Raw genomic sequence first — 12,524 nt, 5'->3', positions numbered from 1 at the left:
AAGTATCTACAGTGACAAATTTTATTCAGCAATCAGTACATATCTTTCTATCTGCTTTTCCTGATGAAAATGAAATTATTTTCAAAATGGAATTGCTTTCAAGTTATTATTCAGGAAAGGAACACAGTGAAACATTCCAAGACATCTACGACACAAAATTTAATGAGGTCCACACTTTGTTCTTGCTTTTAGCTTCTTGTTAATGCACACGTCTTAAGTGGCTGTTACCATGTGGAAGACCTATACTGAGTTCCCAGCTCCTGGTTTCAAGCGGGCACAGACCCAGACACTGTAGGTATTTAGGGAGCGAACCAAGAATGGGAGCTTTCTCTGTGTCTTTCAAAAAAATACTTTTTAAAAGGCAAATTAACGTAAACTACTAAAATCATAACTGCCTAGATAAGGGAAGCCAATATTCTAAAATCTTGGAGGAAAAAAACTTCCTGGCTGGAAAAATCTAAATAAACAACCTTACTTGTTGAACTGTTTTTCCCAATCTTTTAAGTCCTCAATCTTAAAATAAAAAGCAAAACAAAATTCGAAGTGAAACTTGACATACCTATTAAGGATCATTATGCTTACAAAACAGTAGGGCAATTAAATATAATTTCTAGAACCTTAATTTTATTTGAAAGCACCAATAAAGAGGCAGAATTAATTTTTCGTTATTACAGAAAAGTAATTCTTACCAGGTAAAGCAGAAAGGTATGCAGCCCTGTTCCAAGTCCGACAGAAGACAATATTCCCAAGCCTATCCAGTAGGCATACAAGAGAAACTGCTTCTCTATACGTTGCACATACTGCAAAACAGAAAATGAGGTAATAATTTTGATTTCTCATTGCAGAAAGATAGTATTCATATATGAACAGCAAAATAAGACAAAACAACTAAAATAAGTTTCAAAAAAAATAATGCATTAAAAATAAAGACCCCCTGAAGAGGTTTAATTTCTTCATGTGCTAACAGAAATGGAAACAATTTATCTAATTGGAAAAAATCTCTTCTTCCTAAACATTTCAAGTCTTGCTATTTATTTTTTAAAGATTTATTTATTTTTATTACAAAGTCAGATATACAGAGAGGAGGAGAGACACAGAGAAAGATCTTCCGTCAGATAATTCTATTCCCAAGTGACCGCAACAGCCGGTGCTGCGCCGATCTGAAGCCGGGAACCAGGAACCTCTTCCGGGTCTCTCACGCGGGTGCAGGGTCCCAAGGTTTTGGGCCGTCCTCAACTGCTTTCCCAGGTCACAAGCAGGGAGCTGGATGGGAAGCAGGGGCGGCCAGGATTAGAACCAGCGCCCATATGGGATTCCAGAGTGTGAAAGGCGAGGACTTCAATCACTATGCTATCACGCCGGGCCCTCAAACATAGGAAAACACAGGTAAACGGGGCCAGCATTACGGCCCCAATTTCACCCTAATGGGTGAAACTTCTGCTACATGCAACACTAGCACCTCATATGGGGGTCTATTTAAGCCCTAGAGGCCTCACTTCTGACCCGGCTCCCTGCTAATGGCCTGGGAAAGAAGCAAGGACAGCTGAAGTCCTTGGGCCCTTGCTACCAGATGAAGCTTTTAGTCCCTAGCTTTGGCCGGGGCCCAGCCATAACTACTGCAGCCACCTGGGGAGTGAATCAGCAGATCAAAGATTCCTCTTTTTCTCTTCCTCTCTTCTGTTAACTCTGCTTTTCAAATATATAAAAAATAAATCTTAAAAAAAAAAAGAAATAAGAATAAAGCAAATTACAAATAGGCATGACAATACACATTGGTTAACAGAGGTATTCATATAACGTTTGTAAGAAAAGTACATTTATAATTATCCAACAATGAAAAAAAATGGGAGTAAAATAATGCTGGTCTATTTAAGATCGTGATGCTTTCAAACTGAAGTCTACTGGGAGACAGACTTATTAGAATTTCAGATTTACTACTAGAGAAATATCTCAACTGTTCCCAAGTAAAATCAACATGCTAGCTCACTGCAAACTCTTAGAAGTACACATAGGTTATATAAAAGGAATATAATGTAAAAATTTCTCAGATTAGAAATAAACTGCTTTACTATAAGAAATGAAATACTGTTTTAGAACCACACCCTTTAAAAACTGTTTTGCTATTTTAACAAAAGGTGTTAACCAAGTGTCTTATTTTCCCATCAGTGACATTGTGAAACACAGGCAAAGGATTTTTTATAAAAATAAAACCTAACCCTTAACTTAGGATGAGACCTGTTTGGATGGATCACAAAATTATATAAGACAGGAGAATTTTTATATTAACTAAAGGCTTCATGTTGTTTAACAGAACAGGGTCAGGAATGTTACATTTAAATTTTTGAAAGTATAAAAGAATAATATATAACAAAATAAAAGTGAGTGGTCATGAAATGCTCTGCGAGTATTTTTAGTGTATCGTTTTAGGATTAACACAAAGGTACCATATATGAGATTAAAAGAATAATCCAAAAATGTTTAGGGTAGAAATACTACAAAGCCTTCGTTTCCACCATTTTGAAACTGTTTGGGATTAGACAGTATGCAACAGCCACTGAACCCCTTACCTGTTGATGTGCTCCTTCAACATAATACGTAGCTATAAGCACAGCAAGCAGCAGTAAAAAAGACACCACAATGCTTTGACGATGCCATAATCTTAAAAACAAATTTTAGAAAATTTAAACATATATCTCAGTCTCACTTTGAAGATACATCATGCTCACAGCAATCTCTTCTTGAAGCAGTTAGGGTTACCTAGCTAACTGAGCTACAGAGTGTGTGTTTCTGAGCCAAGCTCTTTTGTCCCTAAATGTCATTGCCTCTTGGGAATGCAGAAGTGGGTTAATGACACATGGGCACAGAAGCCAGTTTCTTCATCATAAACGCCACCATAGTCTTTCCCTCACCTAAGGCCTGATCTTGCTCACATCCCAACCTGTAATTTGGAAAGGCATCACACAGTGTAACAGAAAGAGCTCTGGGTCTTCAAGTCAGACACTCCCAGTGCTATACTTCAAACAGGACACTTAACCAAACCTATTTTGCTTTTTTTTGTTGTTGTTTTGTTTTGTTTTTAAATCATAGTAATTGTATCTTTGTTTTATCTTCTTTACCGAGATGTTATAAGGAGTAAATGAACTGGGAAATACAAAACATTTTGTAAATCCCAAGAGCAATAAAATTAGAATATATAAAATAAGTTGGGAGAGCAATCAAGAAGACTGATACGGCGTGTTCTTTACATCTGAAACAGGACGTTAAAATGATAATTTAAAGACAGAATAGATTTGTATGGCAGAACCTTTCTCATTTCTTCAAACTACTAATAAAAATGCCACATATCCTGAATCTTGTCCTGTTGAGGAAGCAAAATACTTAATACAAAGAAGGTCTGATATCCCCAGAGAAAAAAACCAGGAGGAAAACAACAGTATTGTCTACTATACAAAAGATTCAACATGTGGGTAATTCTAATAATTCAGTAAGCAATCAGCAATGCTTCCTTAACCTCTTTTTTTTTTTTTTTTGTAGAAAGGGGAATAAATATGCTCATATGACAATATTCTAAATTTAATGATTCCATTTTTAAATGATTCTACTTTGAATGCAGCAGATGGCAAGGAGAATGCTGAGGATTTTAAAAATAGAAAATAAGATTTGTATCAAATATAATGGAAAGCTTTACTTTGAGGTCCATTCCTTCAATATTATAAGGACTTCCAGAGAAAAATACTGCAAGGTAGTAAATGGCTGTCTCCAAAGGACAATATTTTGCCTTTCTTCCCGATCCCTCCTCTTCTTTTCATTCATTGAAGAAGGATCTGAAAAACAATAATCAGGGATTAAAATAGAATTTTTAGTATTTATGCTCTTTGCCATCACTTTCAAGATTCATCCACCTTCCCATCTTATATCTCAAAGACTGACTATAGACCACAAAAACAACAAATGATGTGATTCACTCCTGGGTCACAAATAGTTCCAGTAATCACAGGAAGAAAACTCTTAGTAGCCAGCTGCATATAACAAGTGTGCTTGAAATCTGTAGCAGAAAGTCAAGGATTCTGCTAGGTACTCATAGCTCAAGCCTCAATCTAGCTTCATTTGCTTGCATATTTGATTATCTCTTCCCTTTATATCAGTGGCACTCTTACAGAGTATTCTTTGAAACAGTCTTGGAGACAGATGGTACAACATCTAAGTGTGTAAACAGAATGTTCCCCTTCTCCCTATCGTGCATTAACAGAAATCCTAAAGTTTTGGAAAATGACTAGTAGTTCAGACTCTGCTAGATCTAGTACATCTAGCGACTCAGAAAGCAGATTAGTTAGAGAACTGAGGCAAGAGGAAATAAACAAAATAGCTCAGCCCTTTCCAAACTCCCTGACCTGACACATGTTAGGATATCCTAATGAAAAGGAACTGAAAACTCCAGTGATTGAATTCAAGAGAAATACAGATTTGGGAAAATCACAAGTCTGGACTAGGTGTTTCTGCTTCAATTTACTATTGTAGTATCCTGCAGTCAGAACATAGGCTTCCATTTTTGCATATTATCAAAATAAGTCTAAATTACTCTACCTTTTATGAAGGGGAGCATGTCAATCAAGCAAAATACTGCACAGCAAAACTATTTAGATCTCAAAATGTGGGGAGCAAGCCACTCTGTATCAGATCCTGCCTATGCTATCAGTCATGATATCTCTGGCAAGGTGCCTAACAGTTTCGTGTGTTAGTTTCCCCTTCTGTGAAATGGGAGTAACAATATCATGTATTTTTCAGAGTCATTTGAGGATTAGACAAGCTAATACATGTAAAGTTCTCAGAAGATTCTGACATTAACTGCCCAATTAGTTAACTATTACTGTTTTCCATCTAAAAATTACAGATGTAGTACACTGTAACCCAATAATTCCATTTCTAAGTGTCATTAGGTACAAGTCAAAATGTTCTGTAAAGTCTAATGCAACAACATTTATGACACCAAAACAGCATGAACCATTTAAATAGAAGACAGAGAACAAACACAAATGTATAGTACACCCACATAATGGAATGAAATACTAAGCCACAACAAAGAATAAATTCCTCATATAAAGTTACAGTAAAATCTCTATGAAGTATTCAATAAAACACATGGTACAAAAGACTACAGTATGTTAACACTAATTTTAAATTCTCCCCAGCTCTAGGCAACTGCCTGGAGTGCTGGCAGAAAATCAGCTAATACCGGGTGGGCATTCTGGGCCTGGTTAGTGCCATATCTGTGTTAACTATATCAGTGTGCCAGCACAGTTAACCTATTTTATTATTTTTTTTAAAGACATGTGGGGAGGGCAGAGAATGCCAGGCTGGGACATGGGACTTTGGCCCTCAGGCAGGGGCGCTGCAGATTGCCCAGGGAAGGGAGTCTGGGGACACGTTGGAGTGGAAGCAGCTGAGGGCATGTTTGACAGGAGAGGAATGATTTCTGGAGTCTTCCACAGAACAAGCCACTGCACTTATAGGTAGGTGAGAAAACTGAGGCAGAGTGGTTCAGAGGGGAGAAACTGGAGAGCATGCCTGGGAGATGCCCTTGTGGGAGACCTGGGCTGGGCTAAAAAGCATCGTCTATCACCTGCTGCTGCACAGCAAAGTGTGGGCTTGGGGATACCTCTGGCTGGGCTAGGCCACATTACCCAATGGCACAGAGGAGAGTTAGAACAGGGTGTGGGCCATGTTGGAGCACAAGGGTGTCAGAGTAGGGGTTGGGTCATGTCAGGGTGGGCTACAGAACCCACCAGAATGTGAGAGTAGATCTGGAGGAAGATTCTATAAGGGACTTGTAGGCTTGCCTCTGTAGGACTGCAGTGCCTGCTCATTTGTGCAGAGAGCAACGGGTGGTAATGGGCTGAGTCAGTTTGGATTGTAGAACTCACTTGACACTTACTGGGAAGGGGCCAGTCTGGGCAAGGCTACAGTATCCACTGGCAGATGCAAGAGCCTGGACTTAGGGCAGAACATGTCAAACAGGGCCACAGTATCTGCTGGCATGAGTGAGATCCAGAGCTGAGAGCCAGCCTGGTAGAGGAACTTGGGGAACTACCCTGTTAGGTTGCAGCTTCTGCTAGGAAGCACAAGAGTTGGGGCTAGGGGAAGGCCAGGCCAGACCAAGCAAAGCTGTAACACTCTTTAGCATTTTTGTGGGCTTGGTGGGACTGGGGACAGGCTGGGCTAGGCTACGCACCAGTGAGAGCTGAGACTGCAGGTGGACCCTGTCAGGCAGGACTGGAGTAACCACCAGTATGTGCAAGATCTGGGGCTGGGAACAGACCTGGTAGGGAAAATCTGTTGACCTTCCTGCTGGGCTGCAGCTCCCAAAGGTGAGTGCAGGGCTAGGGGCAGATTGGACTGGGCAAGATTACAGCACCCATTGGCATGAGTGTGGGCTGGGTTTGGGGGTAGGCCAGAATGGGTTAGCTTCCAGCATGTGCTGGCACTTGTGAGAGCCAGAATGGGAGTGGGATAGGCCAGGTTGAGCCACAGTACCCATTAAGTCACACGAGAGCCGGGTGTGGGGGTGAGCCAGTATCCACAGGTAAGAGCCAGAATGGGTGTGAGCCAGTAGGCTGGCCACATTATCTGTCAGTGGGATAGGACTGGGGGCTGCCCATATTGAGCTGGGCCACAGTGCCTGCTGCCACATAGGACAGAGAGCAGTTCATCTAAGATAGGCAAACGGGAAACTCCCCTGCTAGGCTGCAGCCCCTGTTGCTGAGCATGAGAGTTGGGGCCTGTGGCCTAGGACCTTGGGCAGGCCAAACTGAGCTGCAGCACCTGCTGGCATATATATAAGCTGGGTCTAGAGGTGCATAAGGGCTAGGGCTGGGCCAGGCTAGACTAGGCTGCTATACCCACTTGCAAGAGCTGGGCCTGGGGGCAGACTGGGCTTAACCAGGCTGTAGTGCCTGCTAGAGAATGCTGAGACTAGGGGTAGGCCATCTCAGACTGAGCTGTAGCATCTGCGGTCATCCAAGAGCTGTGGGGCAGGGAATGGGTCACATAGGGTAACTGTGGGGACTCCCTTGCTGGGCCACTAATTCCACTGGTGAGCATGAGAGCTGGGACAGGGGGTGTACTGGTCTGGGGATAGACCAGGCTGGACTATGCTGCTGCACCAGCTGGCCCACATGAGAAACAAAATTGGTGCGGATCAACTGGGCTAGGTCATAGCACCAACTGGCCAGTGCCAGGATTGAGTTTGAGTCACATCAGACTGGACCATATTACTTCCTGGCAAGCGTAGGATCTGGTGTTGGGAGCATGCTTGGCTGGGGAACCATGGGTACTGTTTTGCTAAGCTGTTTTTCCCATTGGTGAACACCAGCTAGAGGCAGGCCAGCTGGATAAGGCAGTGGCACCTGTTGGCATATGTGTGGGTGAGTTCTGCGAACAGGTTGAGCTAAGCTAAGATGCACCATCTGTGGGTGACCCCAAGAGCTGGATGAGATGCAGGATGGGTTGGTCTGAGCTAGGCTGCAGCAGAAGCTGGCATGGCAAACACCAGGACTGGGGGCCGAACCTGGTGGGTCACCCCAATTGGCCATGGGACCTGCTTATCTGTGTAAAAATCTGGGTCTGTGGTGAACTGGCTGAGCTGTGCCACAACACCCATCAGTTTGCGTGAGATATGGGGTGGAAATGACCAGGCAGTTGCATCTGTGGGTATGTACATTGGCTGGTACAGGTGACAGATTGAACCAGACCCTCCACTGGCTGGTACACACAAGAGTCAAGTCTGAGGTCATCACAGATGAGGTTTTCTGGGGGACTCCCAACCTGGAATGTTGGATTGAAATCCCCTGGTCAAGGGAAAAATCATAATATGTAAAGTCCAACCTTGGAGTGCATGTGTTGGGACTGGGAGTCTTCAGTTGCTTCTACCTGTGTAATTGAGAGCGTGTGCAGATGCACATGGGGGACATGATGGCCAGTTCATCTAGGACAGCAGGGGTCATCAACTGCCTCATCAGACAATAGAAGTGAGAAGAGATTGGATAATTCTCTTGGCCAAATTAGCGGCATGTACCTGGGTCTGTGGATGTACTAAGGTGGACTTTGTCAACCAACAGACCTTGTAAAGATTTCCTCAACTCCAGAGCAAGAAAACCAACAATTTCTCAGAATTATCAAAACCACTCAAGTGAGCCCAGCATGGTAGTTCAGTGGCTAAATCCTCATATTGTACATGCCGGGGTCCCATATGGGCAGTGGTTTGGTGCCCCAGCTGCTCCACTTCCCATCCAGTGCTGAGGCCTGCGAAAGCAGAAGATGGAGGATGGGCCAAAACCTCAGCACTCTGCACCCATGTGGGAGACTCGTAAAAATTCCAGGCTCCTAGCTTCGGGTTGGCTCAGCTCAACCGCTGCAGCCACTTGGGGAGTGAACCAGCAATGAAAGATCTTTCTCTCCTCTCTGTAAATATGCCTTTCCAATAAAAATAAATAAATTTTAACACAACAATAATAATAAAAAGAAAAAAATTCACTCAAGTAACACTCTTGGAACAGTCTTTGCCGTATCAGGGTCTCTAAGGCATCATAAAATGACTGTTCCCCATCCCAGGTGCTGATGTGGTTTGACAGCAAGGAGCGGCCTCCCACCCCTCCTCCCCTAGGACACAGGAGAAAAAAGAAAAACTGAAACATCTGTCCTACTCACCTTCCTCCATACCTGACCCTTCCCACTCTAACTGGAGGCCCACATGTGCTTATATTCCTCTGAATTATTTAAACAATATTAAAAAGCAAAGAGTTTAAATAAAAAAGAATAAAAGCCATGGTTTTCAGGACAAATGCATGTCATAAATGATAAAATATAACCACAAATTCCAACTCATTTAAAGTTAAACTAAAAACTCTAATAAATTAATTTATAAAACATGAATCTACAGTTACTTTGACAATTTCATATTTAACAATATCATGCATGTAAACTACAAAAAAATTCTTCCATGTTTACTTCTAAAGTTACAAAGCAGCAAAATAAAACTAAGCACTGAACAAAACCAAGTAAATACTTAACCATACAATAAGATTAGCAAGAAATAATCTTATGACTGACAAATTGCTTTTTGTAGTCTCGCAAAAAATAATCTTATAGGCCATGACTCATAATTCACTTTACTCTAAAGATATTAATAAAATGTTAGAAGCAATGTATTCATATTTCATTCCAACAAAAAATATGTCACTTAAACCAAATATATCGTTTCCCTCCAAAATACCAGACTTTACCTGTGAAATTTCCATTTTGCTGTTCCTTGCTCATTGCCACACGTCTCTGGTCACAATTTTTTCCATTCTCTGCCATTTCATATATCAGTCTTAAGGAGCTATTAGAGGAAACAAACAAAAAATCCAGAAATATATACCTTTTTTGTACTCTAAAACCAAATAAGGAATAATCATGGTAATGACACCCTACATACTGTTTGTATAATAGGTTTCTGTATTATTTTTCTCTTATAATCAAAAAATCAATGATTTACATATAAATACTAAAACATGAAATAAAAAATTTAAGCTATGTAGTTTCGTAAGCCTTTTCCAAATCATTAATCCAGTGATTTTCCAAACTCAAATTTGGAAGCAATTTGTTCACACAATATCAAGTACCAGTAACTTTAAAATCATGATAAGCTATAAGATCTAATGTTCTTCTATTTCATACTTCAACATTAGATATATGATCTACTCAAAATTGATTTTTGTTTTAATCTTTCATAGTCCTTTTAACATTGTTAGAAAAAAATGATGAGAGCTAGGGATGGGGGCAGGCCCGGTTGAGCTGGGCTGCAGCACCCACAGGTAAATACCAAAACTGGGATGGGTCATGCCTGTCTGGGCCGCAGTCTGCTGTCACGCACAATATCCAGGGTTGGACGTGAACTTGGTAGGAGATCTTGGGGAACTCCTCTACTGGGCTACTGCTGGTGGCATGAGAGCCGGAACAGCATGTAGGCCATGCCTGGCTACACCTCAGCACCTCAGGCGAGGGCTAGGGCAGGTCAAGTTGTGGTAGACACAGCACTTGTCAGTACACGCAAAAACTGGAGCTGGGGTGAGCCTGGTGGGGTTTGTTCTGGGTACCCCAACTGGACCACAGCACCCATTGGTTCACATGAGTTAGAGCTGGGGCAACACTGACCAGGCAGCTGCAGACACTAGTACAAGAAATGGCTGATGCACTCAGGAATCCAGTCTGAGGACCTCCCAGGTGAGGATTCTTGGGGGACTCACCAACTGAATGGCTGGACTCCAACCCCAGCCACACGGAAAAACCACAAGTTACACAGTTGGACCTTGGAGTGCACATACTGCGATTGGGCCTTCTTAGCTGTTAATGTCTGTGCAATGGAGAGTATACTCAGATACACAGAGGCACATGATGGACAGTTCATCTAGGCCAGCAGGGGACGTCAAGTGACTTTTCAGAGGATGGAAAACAGAATAGGTTGGACGACTCTCCAGGTCAAGTTTTCAAAAAGTGACTGGGTCTGTGGATACACTCAAGGGGACCTTGTCAGCCAATAAAAGATTTTCTCAACCCTAGCGCAAGTAATCCTACAACATCTCGGAACTATCAAAGCCACTCAAGTAACATTCTCAGAATACTCCTCTTCACATTGGGGTCTCTAAGGTGTCATCAAATGGCCATCCCTCATACCCAGGTGCTGATGTAGTTCAACAGCAAGGAGCGACCCCCATCTCCTCCCCCACCCCACAGTGGACACTGGAGAAAAAAAATAAAGCATTCATGACCCCCTTCTTCCACATCTTGACTACCCCTCTAATCCTAATCAGAGGCCCACATGGGTATACTTCCTTCTAAACTATGTAATCAATATTAAAAACCCACATTGACACACAGATCTCAGACACAGATCAATTAGGAAACGTCCTACTGAAAAAAAAATACATGGCCATTGAAGATCACAACTGTAATGTTTAAGACATGTATGGTAAACATATTTTATATTACACTTCCTATTACAGGTATAAGTGTTTTTACTTTAAATCACTATAAATCAACCTAAATATCTATGAACTGACAAATGAATACAGAAAAATATTGGTTTATCTAAGTAACAAAAAATGTGACATACCCACACAATAAATAGAGATGCAGTAGTTATTATAAATGCACTTTAAGAAGTTCAATGGCGGAGCCCTGCGCCATAGCGTAGTGGTTAAAGTCCTCACCTTGAATGCATCGGGATCCCATATGGGTGCCGGTTCTAATCCCGGCAGCTCCACTTCCCATTCAGCTCCCTGCTTGTAGTCTGGAAAAGCAGTCGAGGATGATCCAAGGCCTTGGGATACTGCACCCGCGTGGGAGTCCTGGAAAGCTCCTGGCTCCTGGCTTCCGACTGGCTCAGCTCCAGCCATTGCGGCCGCTTGGGGAGTGAACTATTGGACGAAAGATCTTCCTCTCTGTCTCTCCTCCTCTCTGTACATCTGCCTTTCCAATAAAAATAAATAAATCTTAAAAAAAAAATGTTCAACGGCAACGAAAACAAAAGACAAATTTATTTTTCTGTAAGATACTCTTGAAGTCACGCAGGATTTTATTATAAATGTGTGTGTGTGTATATAAATATAAATTTAATTCATATATAAATAAATTAAGATTTATTTTATTTACTTGGAAGGCAGAATTACAGAGAGGGAGGGAGGGAGGGATTTTCCATCTGCTGGTTCACTCTCAAATGATCACAATAGCCAGAGATTGGCCAACCTGAAGCCAAGAGCCAAGAGCTTCATTCAGGTCTGGCATGGGTACAGGGGCCTAACTACTTGGCCATCTTCTGCTGTTTTCCCATGTGCTTAAGCAGGAAGCTGGATTGGAATTGGCACCGGAAGGACTCAAACTCAACTGGCACCCATATACGATGTGACACTGCCAGGTGGCAGCTTAGCCTACTATACCACAACATTGGCCACAATAACAGAAAATCAAACAAACTTTTTGTCATGTCTTCCTGGGACATGCTACAACAACAATGAATTCTGAAAACATAATGCTAAGTGAAAGAGTCACAGACAACATCCTCTGACTCCCATTCTGTGAAATGCCTGGAAGAGGTATACATGTAAGAACAGAAAGCAGATTTGTTGAAGAAAAATGTGGAGTGTCTGCCAATGTGCTATGAGTTTCTCTCAGGTGATGAAATTGTGGCAATGCTATTCAAATGTGAATAAACTATTAACTACTGAATGGCTGAACTTTAGTTGGTAATTGTATGTGAATTATGTTTCAATAATTCTCTTTCAGCAAAAAGTCTTTATAAGCAGGAGGTAAAACTTCAAAATATATCTGTAGGTATGAATGGTATACTTTTCTACAAAATATCTTTTATTATATTTATAGTAGCACAGGCTAAAGAGTCTTTAATGACAGTTCACACTTTACCCTAACTCACACTATTGGTCTCTATACTTCTATTGTTTTAATAATTTTACAACTATTTTAAAATTTAT

The 12,524-nt window shown here is 41.5% G+C and overlaps 1 protein-coding gene across 3 annotated transcripts in view; it reads right to left on the bottom strand.

The window, feature by feature from the left end:
• Positions 1 to 12,524, bottom strand: part of VMP1 (vacuole membrane protein 1) — a 115,761-nt gene that overhangs the window by 78,714 nt on the left and 24,523 nt on the right. For all 3 annotated transcript variants that reach the window (XM_004590964.4, XM_058676600.1, XM_058676602.1), the window contains 4 exons: positions 9,279 to 9,376; positions 3,689 to 3,824; positions 2,568 to 2,658; positions 690 to 800 (listed from right to left, as the gene is read on the bottom strand). In XM_004590964.4, coding sequence (XP_004591021.1) covers positions 690 to 800; positions 2,568 to 2,658; positions 3,689 to 3,824; positions 9,279 to 9,354 — 414 coding nt within the window. In that variant the 5' untranslated portion in view covers positions 9,355 to 9,376. The remainder of the gene's footprint in view (positions 1 to 689; positions 801 to 2,567; positions 2,659 to 3,688; positions 3,825 to 9,278; positions 9,377 to 12,524) is intronic.

This window comes from Ochotona princeps, chromosome 17 (genome assembly GCF_030435755.1).
Source record: "Ochotona princeps isolate mOchPri1 chromosome 17, mOchPri1.hap1, whole genome shotgun sequence".
NCBI lineage: Eukaryota > Metazoa > Chordata > Mammalia > Lagomorpha > Ochotonidae > Ochotona > Ochotona princeps.
This window is presented reverse-complemented; position numbering and strand designations above follow the sequence as displayed.